The 17,547-nt window shown below is 37.2% G+C and overlaps 1 protein-coding gene across 1 annotated transcript; it reads right to left on the reverse strand.

Moving 5' to 3' along the window:
* Positions 1–11,150: 11,150 nt before the first annotated feature.
* On the reverse strand, positions 11,151–12,676 carry LOC124105053 (ras-related protein Rab-6A-like). Its single transcript, XM_046462145.2, is given in 3 exon segments — positions 11,151–12,051; positions 12,053–12,483; positions 12,570–12,676. Coding segments are annotated over 3 exon segments (624 nt in total). The 5' UTR covers positions 12,639–12,676; the 3' UTR covers positions 11,151–11,927.
* Positions 12,677–17,547: the final 4,871 nt, after the last annotated feature.

The following is a 17,547-nucleotide window of genomic DNA, read 5'->3' on the forward strand; positions in this document are numbered from 1 at the left end:
ATTCTTTTTAGATTTGAGCCAAACTAATACTATTTCCCGGAGAGGAGTGGGTGAGATGGAATGAGGATGGAAGAAAGAGAAGACCTATGGTGACTGGTGCCCACAGTCAAATGTATATATGACTAGTTAATACTTTACATCTGGGTTATCAATATCCCAGAGTATTACTGCTGAATTGCCAATTATGTTTTGTCCATGATGGTTATTTTGGAGTCAAAATAAAAGGATGCTCCAATGTGATGTTAAGGAAAATCAAAACATTTGCCTTGAAATTCTGTATAGATTGTAAATATTTAATGACCCAGCACTAGTGAAAAGGTTAAACACATGATCATGTGTTCAGAAGATGACATAACATGGAAAACATCCCATTACAAATTCCCTAAGGTAAAGAAAACAGGGTGGCTTTTTGCGGGTAGGGGGTGTGTGATACATCAATACAGATCAGGTATAACAAAGATTTTAATTGTTAAAGAAGATTTATTTCTGATTTAACAGTTTATTCATTAGTGTTGTAATAGTTAGGATGTCAGTGTATTTATTTCCAGATTTTTAGATATGTGTGAATGTGTTTTAGTTTTAGAAAAGTATCATTACAGTATTGTTTCAGTGTTTCTACTCACTTTATCTCACAGCCTCCCTTTTAGGTGATGGGTTTCTAAGGTGATTGGTGGTTTTATATTTGAGGTGTTGCCTTATACCGTTTTCTGTACATCCATATTTTCATTAAACAAACAATCTTGATGAGAAGGAGGAAGAGGAGAAGAAATGAGATTTGTAGAAGAAAAATAGGACAAGAATGAGATTATTCCCACTAGGGTAAATGGTCCATGTTAGGGAGTCATAAAGTTGGTAGGTATTGCTTAAATAGAATATGAAAAAAGTTGTTTTCCTCAAAAACTATCATATCAATAATCAACTACTCTCTGTTTGTGCTTGCACATGTTCAATTAAAACACATTGCACTTAAAATAGAACAAAGGCAAATAATATGTGAAGTTTCAGTCAAGGTTCAGGTTCAAGTATCTGTGCCATATTTTCATAGTTTAGTCCTAAAATGCTCTCATTAAATTTTCAAATTTCTGCAATTACAAAATCTCTTTTCCTTTTCTGATAATAAATATACGCTTATTTTAGAAAATTTGGCAAATTATGGATTTATAGTGGATAAAGGAAACCACTAGCAATCTAGCCATTTTGAGAGAATTAATGCAAAAACATTAGTGTCTTCTTTTCTTCCTTGTGCATGTACATTTCAAAAAAAATACAATTGTATAGTATTGACTCTTCAATATCTGCTTATTTCCCCTCTTAGATTCCTATTATAGGCATCTTCCTATTTTAATAAATACTCTTCAAAATTATGATTTAAAAGATTATCTATTGGTATTTAAGTAATTAAAATTGTTTAGTAAATAACAAATGAGATCAAATGAAGAATACTATTCATTTACATGACTTCAAAATTGTAAATTTCTCCTTATAGTCACAAGCAGTCTTAAAGTAAAAAGGAAAACATCTTTAAGAGTACATGAAATTAAACATTGTTAAGGAGCAGTAATCAACATATACTAGGATTCACCCTTATCAACCAGCAACTTTGGCTATAAATCTTGTTCTTATGTTCATGAAGTTAAACAATAATTTATCTCACCACCTCAATAATCTTGACACTTGCTGCAATAGTGCTGAATCAAGACTTCTGTGCTGTTTTAACAAGTATCAGAATGCTATATCTGGAGATGCAGAATTTGGGATAATTTAAATTTTTTCTTTTGTATGCTTGTCAGTATTTCTGACCTATTAGTTTTGCAAATGATGAGGAGAAAAGAATGGAGTCCCAGCCTTTTCAACAGAAAATAACCCACCTCCCTTCAGAGGGAGCCCAACTCAAATATGGGTTTGGTCATGGGAAACACTAATTCACTACTTTTAGTGTCTTCTGCCCCACTTATATGTTTTCTTTAAATATAGCCTTGCATGCTCCAGGCATTTCAAAACACTTTAATTCCATCATTTATTTTCTAAATAATAGCAGGCTAAAACTTTTGGAACTCTTATCAACCTAGAAATATGTTACTGTATTAGTCAGTGTTCTCCAGAGAAATAGAACCAATAAGATAGATTAGATAAATAAGATAAAATATTTATTAACCATCATGAGAGGAAAATATGCATTTATATTTTCTTTTATAATTATATAATTGTCTTTAAAATTACTCTTTGTTTTTTCATGTACTTTGAGAAACAAAAGTAGTTTTCAGAGTATCAAGAAGTTTAATACAAATCCTCATGATACCCAAGTACAATAGCAGAACACAAGTAACACTACTAAACTCCTTCTGTTTAAACTTACATTTGGGTTGCTTTTTATATATTATAATTAAAGTAAATGTGATTTACAAACATTACAATTCCAGAATGTTTTAGGAAGCTTTGATTGGCATACAGTAATAATTCAGTAACTACTGCTAACTCCTACTTTGCAAAAGATTTGTTTTGTATAGTGCAGCTTGTTCTATCTAGTTCATCCTTCATTTAACTATGAAAATTCTTTATCTTTGCTCTATTATAGAACTTTAATTAGCTGAAAATGGAAGTCCTATATAACACTATAATAATTCTCATTCTAAAATGAAGGAATAAAATCAGAAAACCAGATCAACACTCTAATTCGCACTAAGAACAGTGACAGTAATATCAAATATACACTTGCTGGTCAATTTGATTGATTGATTGAATGATTGATTTCAGAAACATCCTTCAGTAGGTGGTATATGGAAATATACCTTACAAAAAAATGGCAACTTAAATACTATGGTCTAGGTTTAAGATATTAAGTTTAGAGGACAATGTGTGGGCTTCAAGAAGAACAAAATCTCCAATGAATTGATTGGGCTATCTTCTAAAAACAGCATAGCTAATACAAAAAAAAAAAAAAAAAAAGAAAGAAAAGCGTCCCCCTTGGAATATATTTATAGTAGAATGAAGAAAATAACAAATTAATGTGGGTCTGGATTTGAATTCTTTATGCATAGTGGTCAAGGGGTTTTGCTGGGCTTTTAAATCCCCAATATACTCATACCACTTTGCCACCAAAAACACCATCTCTATGAACCTCCCAAAAATAAATGCACAGACACTTTTTTTCCATAGACGAAATCACACCATTCCTACATCTTACATAGTTTATGTTTACAGGTTGTCGTTATTATTAACCAGATAGGACTAAATAACAAAAATTAAATCCTATATATAACTTTAGTTATTTTTTCACATTATAATTTCCCTCTCCTTCATGGCTTTGCTGTATTTGAACTCAAAATAAACTTTTGGAAAACAAATGACTTATATATGAGTTTATAGGTAGAGAAATACCTTATTTTCAGACTTTAAGTGTTCTCACCACAAAAAAAAGATAAATATGTGAGGTATTACATACGTTAACTAGCTCTATTCATTCTACGCAATATATATGTTTTCAAAACATATGGGGCTGTAGCTCCGTGCCAGAGCACTTGCTTAGCATGTGTGAGGCACTGCATTTGATCCTTAGCACCGCATAAAAAACTAAACAACAAAAAAGCATGCTGTCCACCTACAACTTTAAAAAAATTCCCATGATGTATGTGATAAATATATACAACTTTAATTTGTTTAGTAAAGATAAAAAACTATAAAATTATTGTAAATAAAACTTTGTATTCCTGCTTAAAAAAAAGAAATTGCTTAAATCCAACAAGTATTCCCAATCTTTTTCAAAATGTGTTTTATAAAGGCCTTTTTATTTGGAACCTGAGAGATTTATTATGATTCCATGACTAATTATGAAATCCTCACCACATATTTTCCCCATTCAGCTTCTTCATCAGAAAATGAAGCCCTGAGTCATATAATGTTGGGAATAAATCACAAATTTTCCAAGTTCCTCCTCATGCTTTATAAAGACTAGTTAAATTTACAAAACTCATCCAGGAAAATTTTTCAAAACTTGATGAATGATAATAGTCTTGAGAAAGAGAACAGGCAGGTAATCTAGTACTCACAGTACTCTTCTGCCTAACATAAACAATCTAACAACACCAATATAAGAAAAAGCCACTGATAATGATGGATTGAGATTTAAAAAAAAAAAAAACCTCTGTAGAAAAATACACGGACAGTGTTCAAAGCACAAAAATGAACAAAACACTCCCTTTTCTTGGCCAGTAGGAGTAACTGCTTCTACATTACTGATTACAGTTTGCTTTATAATCATATAGCCTATGCGCTAGTCTCCTCTAGCTTGCTTACGCACTCACCTGAATTGCCTAAAGCAAATAAAAATCCAATAATAAATCCTTTTTTAAAAAATGATTTGTAGTTGGACACAATACCTTTATTTTACTTATTTATTTTTGTGTGGTGCTGAGGATTGAACCTGAAAGGAAAGTGACCACAACACTCGGAGCAACCAAAAGATCTTTATTGCAGCAGTGCAACAGAGGAGAAAAGAGAGAGAGAGAGAGAGAGGAAGCACTCGCAAGAGACAGAGAAAGCAAGAGAGAGCAAAAGAGATAGAGAAAGCAAGAGAGAGAGGGGCCTGGCAGGAGGGAGTTTTTATAGCCCAAATCTAATGAGGTCTCTGGGTCTGCAAGCTGCCTTGTTGACACAAGGGGGTTACGTGTTTGGCCTTGAGCAGGGGGTTGAGTGTTCATCCTTGAGCAGGGGGGCGAAGCGCTCAGCCTTGAGCGGGGGCTTGGGGGTTTGGGCTTGAAGCAAACAGGTGATAAAGAGCCATACAGAGGGTTTGAGTGACCAGGTCACCCTGCAGCTAACTTTGTTTGGCATGCCCTGCAGACAACTTACTCAGCTTGTCCTGCACCTAACAGAACCCAGTGCCTCACATGTGCTAAGCAAGCACTCTACTGCTGAGCCACAACCCCAGCCCACCCCCCAATAATAAATCCTTTTAAACAGTCATTGTTATGTGAGTGCCTGAGACCATCCCTAAATTCAAAGATCACTACTAATCACAGGACTTGGCATGTTATAGACTAATTGCTAAGTTTTATTTTAGTGAAAGGATATAAAGCAAAAACAGCAGAGGAGAAGGGCTCATTGGGTAAAGGTCAGATTCCTCTCTGAGTGGTATCATACTATACACAATTCCTCCAAAAATTGCCGCAGTCTGGCTGGGCACAATCAGGAGCCACTTGTCAAAAGAAACTAACTTTATTTTTAGAACCACAAACGCCAAACAAAACAGCCTCTCAGGAAAAACCCTCAGAGCCCCAACTGCCACCACCGGCTTCCTACAAGCCTCTCTCTCCCACACAAGCCTCTCTCCACCTCCCACAATCCTCCTGCTCTTGAGACCGATTGGCTGGGTCATGTGGGCGGAGCCAAAAAAGTCCCCCAATGAGCAGCTCCGTGGTCTGAAAGGGCAGGGAAACAGCCCAATGAGCATCACCGCAGAGGAGCCAATCAGCTAGATGTTGCTGGGGCCGCTGTGAGCCAATCATCAGCCGGAAGTTGGAAGTTTGCTGGGGCCCCTTCGGCTGTGGCTCTCAACATCTCCCACTCTCTGTTTAAACAAGCATGTGGCTTAGGGACCGTGCCTGCCTCAGGTTGTCCAATAGTACATATGGTCCTTACCCATTAGGTTGGTACCATTGCAATTGGATCTTACCCGTCACTGACTACCAGTCCAGTATACAGCCACACCTGTGGAGAGGTCTTTGTACCAGCGGGGGAGTGAGGTTCTTTGCCTCACCTCTGTTGGCCCCCAAATTTTAGCTGGACGATCATGACAAGCAGAAGGGAGGAAGATACACCAAGCTAACTGACGGCTCCTTTTGGAAAAATTGTACCACTGATGACATCATCAGCAAAAATACCCCAACACTACCACAAGTCGCTGCACCAACAGATAGTTCACAATGCATACAGGTGAGTTCACAATGTGTCCAGGCAAGTTCTGCAAGCAGTTCAGTGATGGCTATTGCAGAAGCTGTAGATTGGTTTTATCTTTGACTTCACCAGCACTGGGATGAAGATAGGAATTCTGGCAATAATGGCTAAAGAAAAAATTATGTAACATTACAGAAGGCACTAAAAGAAAACAATTTTCTTAACAATTTACATTGTCTTCACCGGCACTGGGATGAAGATAGGAATTCTGGCAATAATGGCTAAAGAAAAAATTATGTAACATTACAGAAGGCACTAAAAGAAAACAATTTTCTTAACAATTTACATTATCTTTAAGAGAATTATAATGAAAAGGAAAGGTGAAAGTAAACAAACAGATCTGTTAACCTCCTTTTTTGTTCACATATTAAAACAATCCTCAACAGTTGTTTACCCAATTTAAATTAAACCATTTAAATCACATGAATATAAAAAAAATTTGGACCCATTTTTTCATGAGCGCTCATCATATATGATATATGGACATACGTACATTCAACCATATAACACAAAACACAAGTGTGCACACATAATATAATACATACAACACATAACCTAATAGTAAAGGCCTTATAACTTTTTACAGGTGAAATCTCCATTGCAATGTTTAAAAACTCTATAGTCAAAAAATAGAACTGATCAGCAAAACATTAACCTAGGTCTGTATGAGCTCAAAAAACAAAATAGAATGTGGGAAAGGGCAATAATAAAATTGATATTGAAAAAAGCATCCTGATTCTATTGCAGATGTAAGGATAGCCAAACTGGAGTTTTGGATATCAGCTGTTATGGACTTGAGTCAAGTCATCTTCTTTTTGGTCTGTAGAAATCGCTTTAGTTAATCTCTCTGGAATCCAAATCGGCTGCTGTTCTCCCTGTGGAAACACACAAACAGGCCCCCGACTCCAGACAATCACTGGGTCAGGACCTTTCCATTGTCCTGTTAGAATATCCTTCCAAAGTACCTTGGGCTTATGCACATTTTTTGGACACATATGCCTTTCCGCAGCACTAAGTCCTGATGAATCCAAATTTAAAAAGTTTAGAGTAAAAAGGGTTATTTTAAGTTTATCTTTGGGGAATATATACCCCTTCCCAATTCCGTTTTTTTGCTTTAATAAGTACATTTTAATAGTTTGATGAGCTCTTTCAACTATGCCTTGTCCCTGTGGATTGAATGGGATTCCTGTTATATGAGTAATGCCAAATGATGAGCAAAATTGTTTAAAAGAGGTAGAAGGATAACCAGGGGCATTATCTGTTTTTAACTGTTTTGGAATGCCCAGAGTGGCAAAATTTTGTAAGCAATGAGCTATAACATCTTTAGTTTTTTCTCCGGCATGAAGGGAGCCCATCAAAAATCCAGAAGAAGTATCAACTGTAACATGCAAATATTTTAATTTTCCAAATTCTGGCAAGTGTGTGACGTCCATCTGCCAAATATGGTTAGGTATCAATCCTCTAGGATTGACTCCAAGATTAACTTGTGGTAAAAAGGTCACACAATTTGGACATTGTTTTATTATTTGTCTAGCTTGTTCCTTAGTTATTTTTAAACGCTTTTGTAAAGTATTAGCATTGACATGGAACCTTTTATGAAAATTTATAGCTTCTTCTAGTGTAGAGAAAATATGTATGTCATGTGTAGTTTTATCTGCTAAATCATTGCCCAAACTAAGGGCTCCAGGCAATCCTGTATGTGCCCTGATATGTCCTATAAAGAATGGATCTTTTCTGTCCCAGATTAGACTTTGTATAGTGGAAAGCAAAGAGAAAACAGTAGAGGAAGGGGAAATCCTACCAGCATCTTCAAGGGATACTATAGCATTAACTATATACTGACTATCGGAAAATAAATTAAATACAGAATCTTTAAACATCACAAAAGCTTGTAAAACTGCATTAAGCTCTACCTTTTGAGCTGACTGTTTGGGTACTAAAAATGTAAAAGTTTGATCAGGTGTAACTACTGCTCCTGTACCATTATTTGATCCATCAGTGAATATATTTGGAGCATTCATGATAGGTGTTTTTCTTGTCATTTTTGGAAAAATTACAGGATGCGATGACTAAAAAGACAATAAAGGATTAGATGGTAAGTGGTTATCAAATGAAACATTAGATTTGCACATGATTATTGCCCAAGTATTTAACTCATTAGCTAACTCATCAATTTGATTCATAGTATATGGAGTAATAATTTTATTGGGAGAAATTCCAAACACTCCCTTGGCTGCTTTTATTCCTTTGAGTATTAATTGTCCTACAGCCTCAGGATACCTAGTAAGAATAGTGTTAGGAGAATAAGATAAATGTATCCATAATAATGGACCTTCTTGCCAAAATACTCCTGTAGGAATATTTTTTGTTGGTAGTACAATAAATAATAAAGGCAAACTTATATCAATTCTATCCAAATGCATATTTTCCATATATGTTTCAATAATTTTTAGTGCCTTTCTTGCTTCAGGTGTTAACATTCGGGGTGAATTTGGATCTGATGGACCTTTTAGGATATCAAATAAAGGTCCCAACTCTCCTGTTGGTATACCTAAATAAGGCCTTATCCAATTTATGTCTCCTAATAACTTTTGAAAGTCGTTAAGTGATTTGAGTTGATCTACTCGTATTTGAATTTTTGGTGGACGGATCATGGTTGAGGATAATAGAACTCCTAAATAATTAATTGGAAAATTTAATTGTACTTTATCTATTGCTATCTCTAGATTATAATTTTTTAATAAGTTTGTAAGTGTGGCATAACATTCTAGCAATGTGTTTTTAGCTTTGTGTGCTAACAATACATCATCCATATAGTGAAATATTTGTAGTTCAGGATTTTGATTTCTAAGAGCTGGATTACTTTGTTAACATAAATTTGACACATAGTTGGGCTGTTAGCCATCTCTTGAGGGAGTACTTTCCATTCATATCTCTGATCAGGACCTTCATGATTCAGTGCAGGGATAGTAAATGCAAAACGTGGACTATCCTCAGGATGAATTGGAATTGAAAAAAAACAATCTTTAATATCTATAACTAAAACATACCAGGTTTTTAGCAAAGCAGACAACTGAGGAATCCCTGATTGAGCAGGTCCCATAATAACCATCTCATTATTAATGGCTCTTAAATCTTGCAATAATCTCCATTTACCAGATTTCTTTTTGATGACAAAAATGGGAGTATTATGGGGAGATACAGAAGGTTGTATATGTCCTTCCGCTAATTGTTGTTTGACCAGGTCATGGGCTGCTTGTATCTTTTCTTTAGTCAGGAGCCACTGAGGAACCCATACTGGTCTTTCTGATTTCCAAGTAATTTTTATTGTCTCAGTGGCCCTTTCTGAAAATCCAACCCATGTCTGTCTGTTCCTTGATCTATTTGTATTGGTGCTGCTATACCTTGTTCTTGTTTTTCTAATCTTTTTCCTTTCCTAAAACCTTGTCTAGTCATAATAGTGGGTGCATTTTGGTTGATGTTATTTGTTAATGTCAAACCTAATTGATCTAGGACATCTCGTCCCCATAAATTTACGGGAAGATGATCCAATACATATGGCTGTATAGTTCCTTCACATCCTTCAGGATCCTTCCAATCTAATACCATTGCACTTCTATGGGGATTAGTCGCCACTCCTAGGCCTCGAAGCGTTTGAGTGGCTTGTTGTAATGGCCAATGTTTTGGCCATTCTTGACGAGAGATGATGCTAAGGTCTGCACCTGTATCCAGTAGCCCATTAAATTCATGTCCTTGAATATTTAGTTTTAGCATGGGGCAAGAATCTAAATTTAAAGAAAGCACAGCCCAATGTACACCTGTGGAGCCTAATCCCTTGGAACCTCTTTCTACAGTACGACTGGAAAATTTATCATGTAGGCTGGGTATTATTAGTAACTGTGCTATTCTATCTCCTGGTGAAATTACTGATATACCCTTTGGAGAACTGGCTATAATTTTCATTTCACCTTCATAATCGGGATCAATTACCCCAGGACTTATCATAAGTCCTTTTAGAGTAGAAGAGCTGCATCCCAATACTAAGCCTACTGTTCCTTTGGGAAGAGGTCCTTTCACCCCTGTGGGAATGATTTGAACTCCCATCTCTGGAGTTAGTACTGCTCTGGCGGAGGCGCAGATGTCCAACCCTGCGCTCCCTCTGGTTTGTCTGATGAGGGATCTGATGGACAATGTGTCCTGGGCACTACCCTGATGGGGTTGCTGGGTTCCTCCAGTGCTCCGTATATTTGTGGTTTTGGGCCCCGGAGCATTGGGACCCCTGTCCATTTTTTGGCAACGGAGCCTGATGCCTTTCTCCATGATATCGTGGATAAACACCTGGTCCTTGTTCGTTTTTTGATAATGGAGTACCCTCTATGGTGGTTTGAGAATGGCATTCATTAGCCCAATGTCTCCCTCTACGGCATCGTGGGCAAATACCTGGTATTCTACTCCTTTGATACCTAGTTTTGTTAAACCCTCCTCCAATGGGGCAATTCCTTTTAAAATGTCCTGTTTGTTCACAATTGTAGCATGTTCTTGACCTGGCATCTAAAGCCTGTTTTACTGCAGCTGCCACAATTTGCCCTTGTTCATTAATGTCTCTGGCATCTAAAGCCTGTTTTATTGCAGCTGCCACGACTTGCTCTTGTTCATTAATGTCTCTACATAATTTAATATATGTGTTTATTAACTTACACAGCAATCTCACAATAACTAGTAAAGATTAAAAGGGTGCACTCCTAGTATATTTGTTTGCAGTGTTTTAAGGGATTGACTTTTATTTCCATTCTCTCCTTTCCCTTTTCAATGTTCTTATCTGCCTCTAGGGGCTTACAAGAAAATTATTTCCATTTTAATTTTGACTTCAAATGTTCAGAGTAGGATATTTGCTATTCTGTGAGGATTCTTTTGTGGGTAAGCTTTAGATATCATTATTTCTATTTGTTATAGTTTTGATCAAATCATCAAATTTAAATTCTTCCACTGTTTCTTAAAGGAATTTGATTTTCACAATGCCTTGCCTGCATAGCATTTTTTAAAAGAAAGAAAATACAAGCAAAATCTATTGCTCAAAAGGGTGAGGTGGAGTTTTTTGTTTTAAAACAAACAATAGCTATCTCAACAATTTTAAAAACCTTGGGAGAAAGAGTTAATTGGAACTGATTTTATCATGAATAATTAAATATTAAAAACTTGTTCTGAAGCATTTGGTTATTTTTTTTCTCCCAGAGTCTAATAAAGTACATGTGAAAGGGTCATTTGTCTTGGTCAAAAATAAATTTTATGCTCATCTACTTGTAAGTACTCAGTATGTTCATTAGGACTCATTTTGAGGACACACCAGAACCCTTTCCTCATTTAAGCATTGCCCACCATGATGGCTAAGTTTTGATCTCAAAGAAGGTCTAAGTAATTTATATCAGTGCTCAAGAATAATTTTGGACATCTTGGCCTAGAGCAAGTGGCTATATATAAAACTGAAAGATAATTCCAATGGGTTTGCTGCATTGCCACCTCCTGTTTGCTTTGTGGGAGGGTGAGAATAGGGAATGCAGATAAGAGAGAGGTGAGAAAAGCAGGGAAAGATCAAGTAGGTAGGTAAATGCTGCTGAGAACATACTGCTCCTTAACCAAGCCATGCTCATATTGTTGAGATTTCCATCATTTTTAAGTACATTATCATAACATTAAAAAAAGAAAAATGTTAAGAAAATATATCTGATCTTTAAGGTTATCACTGGAATATGCTGGAATCTTTTGGCTTTTTGTAAAATATAAATAATGAAGACACTGACTTTTTTGTGCTTGTGAAGCTAATAGATCATCTCCACGAGACAGGCAGCAATGATGAATTGCAATACGTTATTACTGAAGGGAAAAGGTTCAAGCCAATATTCACACTGCAGTCAATGAAAGAGTACGGGAGCCAAAGCAGTGAGCTTCTGGAGAAGGGTTGAAGATGCCATGAGGGATTAGCAGGAACAGCCTCCTTCACTGACTGGTTGTTCCTGAAGCTTTTCCAGTTTAATGTCAATCATGTCTTCTCTGCTTCTGTCCTGTGTGCTTTCCATTCCAGGTAAAGCCGCTGCTACACGTAAAGAGCTGCTTTACGTTGTATCCTGCTTTTGCACTGGTTTCAATGAACATAACATTCAGTTCTTTGGCTTTCCTCTCTCCTTCCTCAATTGAAACTTGCCTCTTGTCAGCAAGATCTGTTTTATTTCCTACTAGCATGATGATAACATCACTTCCTCTTTCTGTTCTGACATCATCAATCCATTTTGTAGTTTGCTGGAATGAGTTAACATTTGTGATATCATAAACAACAACTGCCACAGTGGAGTCATGAATGTAGCTAGGAATCAAGCTCCTGAACCGCTCTTGACCTGCTGTGTCCCATAATTGCAATCGTACTGTTCGATCCTCCAAGTACATGGTTTTTGATAAAAAGTCAATGCCAATTGTTGCCTGATAAGTGTTGTCAAAACTGTCATACATGAATCTGGTGATCAAGGATGTTTTTCCAACTGGGGATCACAGTAGAAAAACTCAGCTGCAAGCCAACTTCACTGAACTATCATATCCAAGGATGTCTCCCCTAGGTGATGCAATTCGCTCTGCTCTCCTAGGAACACCAGCTTGAATTTCCTCAGCGGATTCCCGAAGTCTCGGCCCGCGGACATGATGGAGCCGGAGGAGCTGCCACCGCCTCAGCCCGGAGACCTCCCGGACCAACGCTGCTCCAACCAGGCGAGCGGAAGGGCGGGCGCCGAGCTTTCTCGGCCCCTGCAGGGCCAGGCGAAGGAGCAAGGCTGGAGGGCAGCAGGATTCTCCACAGCACGCAGCCGCAGCCGTCGCCGACGACGCCGCCTTCCCACAGAGTAGCCTAGCACCCGGCGAGGCCAGCCGCAGCGAAGGGAAGGAGGGCGGTGTTGGAGGCAGCCAGGGGTGTGTGCGGGGCTCCCGAGGCTAGCGCCGTCTCTTCCCTCAGCACCTGGCACTGAGACTAGGGTGGGAGAGGCTGAGGGTGGTGGGCCCCGCAGGAACCGCAGACGCGTCTGGGACCTTTCACTCGCAGTGTCCCGACTCCCATAGCTGCCGGGCCGCAGCCCAACCCTAAGCCACATGCTTGTTGTTTAAACAGAGAGGGGGAGATGTTGAGAGCCACAGCCGAAGGGGCCCCAGCAAAATTCCAGCTGCCAGCAAACAATGAGTTGTGACAACTCCTGTGAAGTATTGTCTAGTGGAAGCTCATAACATACTGATTTCCCAAGGTTTTCACTAGGGGTTAATCACATATGCACCAGCATATACAAAATTTCACACTCCCAGAAGGTAACTCAGCACAAACCATACTGTTTTTACAAAATATTTAGGCATAGCAAGCGTGTGTATCAACTGGGAAAGTTTATAATTAGGGCAGGAAATTGGTTACCCAACAAATCCCCAGGCCAAGAATACAAATTGCAAGCAGGTTTTTCCTGTGTGTAGCAGCCTTGGACCGGCTATGTTAACTCTCTTTTCCACAATTCACCCCCCAACCTTGGTTCTTGGACAGGGTGTCTTCATCAGTAAGATCCCAGTTAGCAGGACAAGAATAAATCTGTAGTATTGATCTCAGTTTATGCCCTTTAGGGGTCCTGCATTTAGCCAGTCCAAAAAAAAAAAAATCCATTAACCACAGAGATCTACTTTAGACAGCTAAGTGTCTTCCTACATGAGTTTTTGTATTAACAATTTTTAGAACATGAGTCAACCAATAAAGTATAGCACAACTCTGACCAGTAAGTCAAAGCTGACTTGAATGCCTTCCAAGGCTATGGCAACATAAAAACAGAGCACACATGAGAGAAGAACAATATCAGAGGGCATGAATGTTACCCCTGTGCCCTCTGGTATTAGGCAATTGTTAGTTCATCCCAAGGAAAGCACACTCAGAATGTACAGATTAACAGGACCTCCAAAGTGACTTCCCCCAAAGGCACATCTTCCCAGGATTTTCAATCTAGTCTAATTAATTCATTGTAGTCCTTGGTTTTAGACAGACTGCCTGAAGGCAGTCAGTTCCCCAAAATTTTGTTTGTCCATGATGTCAGTACATCTGTCTTGTGTCGATACATAATTCAGATGTGATCTTCATAGAAAATACAGGATCTGGGACCACCTGTACTGTCTTATAATCAGCATTGTCAGATATGATCTTAGGCTCAGCAGTCAGTTTGAATTCAAAGCACTCTCAGTAGCTTGAAGATAATACTTATGCTTTCACTGGGGAGGAGGAGAAAGCTTCTAGGAGCAGTTCTGACAAACGAAGGTCTCTGGTGCCTTATCCTTCCTTCCCTGCCTCTCTGGGAGCCTGTTTTCGGTTGTTTTTTCAGTTGTTACAACTGAAACAGTTGTCTCATTCAGTAATCATAATTTACATTTTTCCCAATCATTTTTTTGGTCTCACCTGGATGATTCATCTGGATAAATTTTATTCAAGAAGGACCAAAGTATTTTCATGGAAAAACAATTGTTTTGATCAAAGCCTAGATTTTCAAAAGTGTTCAAAATGTGTTTATACAGTCCCTACCTCTTTTGTCCTGGCCTTTTATCCAATGACAGTCAAAAAAAGAATCATTTCTTTCTGAAAATATCCATATTGAATATTTAAACTATGTTACTAAGGTGTGTTTAACAGGAGAAAGGCAAGGAAAGTAGACTTAGGCAATCAATCCACAATCACAAACTGCAGCTAATCCAGAGTCAAATAGAACAAGTCAACAATATCCAGCCATCCTTAAAGAGTCAAGTGTCTAATTTGTCATAAGTAGGTAGACATGTCACAGCCCTGTGCTATGCTTCTCTGACTTGTAACTTTCAACTAGAATTACAAGTTTAGAATACAATTAATCTCTGTATTGGAAATGAACTATTCAAAAGTTCTTCAAAAATTCTGTTAAAAGGTCACATTAGAAAAATCCCTGAGCAGCCATATGTAACCCAGATAGTTCAGTCAACATCCAGGGCGCTTTCACAGTATATATGGTCACACAGAGGAATGTCTTAAACCTGCAAGTCTCTGTTTGTGTTCTGCTTTTCAAGTGGAAGAGCAATTTCATCCAGTTTCAATTCAGAACAGTTAGTGTTGAGGATCAAATGGCATACAGAAAACAGCATCAGGTTTCAGATTAGAGTCAGGCATAGGCAATTAGCAACTGCAATTATAGAAGTTCAACCAAGTCAGAGGCTTTTCTTAGTCATCAGCAAAGGAGATACCTTGAAGGACCATACAGCTGTGTTTCAAGTTCAAGTACCAAGCAAGGTTTTCCTAAGCTCTTTTTACCTTATCATTAGAATCCAAATTGACTTCAACCATATGCACATCAGGACAAAAAAATCAATAGGCTATGGTGGAGAAACATTTCACTTCAACATGAGCTTACATTTTTTAATATTTATTTTTTAGTTATAGGTGGGCACAATATCTTTATTTTATTATTTTATTTTTATGTGGTGCTGAGGATCGAACCCAGTGTCTCACGCATGCTAAGCAAGTGCTCTACCACTGAGCCACAGCCACAGCCTTTCAACATGGTCTTATTAACAAGCTAAAAAGTTTTTTTTAAATATCCTAATGGTATATCTCCATCTGGATTTGCCTATCTTCTCACAATGTCTATATCCCTTTGTATAAAGGCTGTAATAAGGAATAGTCATACAAAAGATCATCAGTTACATAAATTTGTTCTCTTCCTTATGCTGAGAGTTTAAGTACTAATCTGCCCACCATCAGGTAAAAGCAAGGGAATTATGTTGCATTAACCTTTATAGATTTCCCTGATCATGATCATCCTGCCACAATTTATGAAATTAAATGCATATACATTTTAAAAATTATTTTTATACATATTTTTGTTGCTGAAGGACCTTTATTTTATTTGTTAATTTATATGCAGTACTGAGAATTGAACCAGTGCCTCACACATACTAGTCAAGCACTCTACCACTGAGCAAACCAGCCCACAAGCATATAAATTTTATGTTAACTTTTATTATGCTTCCACATATAATAAACAAAAAAGTGGAAAGGTGATTTTTTTCTCATTTTTTAAAATTTTAAACTAATACACACAAAAAATAGAAGTAGTTATATATTTGTGGGGGTACCATGTAATGTTTGATACATGTGTGCATTGCATAATGTTAAAATCAGGTTAAACATATTTATGTCCTCAAATATTTATCATTTGAAAACTTTCAAAATCTTTTCTTCTAGCTTTTTGAAATGGATAGTACATAATTGTTATGTATAATCCACATACTGTGAAATGGTATCTCAGAGCTTCTTGCTCCTATCTAACTATAACTTTGTACCCATTGATCAGACTTTTCCCATCCTTTTCTCCTCTACCACTGTTCTGGCTTTTGTTAACGACCAATGTACTCTCAACGTCTGTAAAATCAACATTTTTAGACTCCATATATAAAATCAGGTGGTACTTGTCTCTCTTTGACAAGCTTATTTCATAATAACATAATAATCTCATAATAAATATGTTATCTCAGATGACTGGATTTCACCCTTTTCATGGCTACATACTATTTCTTTGCATATGTACCATATTTTCTTTATCATTCATCAAATGATAGACATTTAGGTTGTTTCCATTTCTTGGCTATTGTAAATAGTACTGCAATAACCATGGTAATGCAGATGTCTCTTCAACATACTGACATCATTTCCTTTGGGTATATATCCAGTAGAAGATTGATGAATCTTATGGTAGTTCTATTTTTAACTTTTAAAGGAAAGTCCATACTATTTTTCATAATGGCTGCACTAATTTAAATTTCCATCAGTGGTGTGCAAGTGTTCCCTTTTCTCCACATCCTTTCCAAAATGTGTTATCTGCAGTTTTTTTGATAGTCTTCATTCTTACTGGGATATGCTGATATTTCTCTGTAGTATTGATTTGCAATTTTCTGATGATAGGTGATGTTGATTTCTTTAGAGAAATGTTTACTTATATCTATTGCCCAGTTTTTAATCGTTATTATTATTTTTTGATATTGAATCTTTAGAGTTCCTTATATAATCTGTATATCTGGATTTCAACTATTGTCAGATGGATACATTGCAAATATTTTCTCCGCCCTGTAGGCTGTCTCTTCACTCTCTTCAGTGTCCTTTGCAATGCATAATTTTTTTTGTACCAGGGATTGAACTGAACTCAGGGGTGCTTAACCACTGAGCAACATCCCCAGATCTTTTAATTTTAAAATTTGAGACAAGGTCTCACTAAGTTGTTTAGGGCCTTGCTAAATTGCTGAGGCTAGCCTCAATCTTGTGATTATCCTGCCACAGTTGCTAAGTTGCCAAGGCTGGCTTTGAAATCCCTATCCTCCTGCCTCTGCCTCCCAAGATGCCGAGACTACAGGTGTTGTGCAACTGTGCACAACAACAATACCGAACATTTTTATTTGATGTAATCCCTTTTGTCTATGGTTGCTTTTGTTTCCTATGCATTTAGGGTCTTGTTCAAAAAATTGTGCACTATCAATACTCCATCATATATGTGCAGGGACCAACTTCCTCAACAAGACCTC

The sequence above is a fragment of the Marmota monax genome, unplaced genomic scaffold, assembly GCF_021218885.2.
Source record: "Marmota monax isolate L192 unplaced genomic scaffold, Marmota_monax_Labrador192_F-V1.1 WCK01_AAM20220418_F8-fsc00192, whole genome shotgun sequence".
NCBI classification, from domain to species: Eukaryota; Metazoa; Chordata; class Mammalia; order Rodentia; family Sciuridae; genus Marmota; species Marmota monax.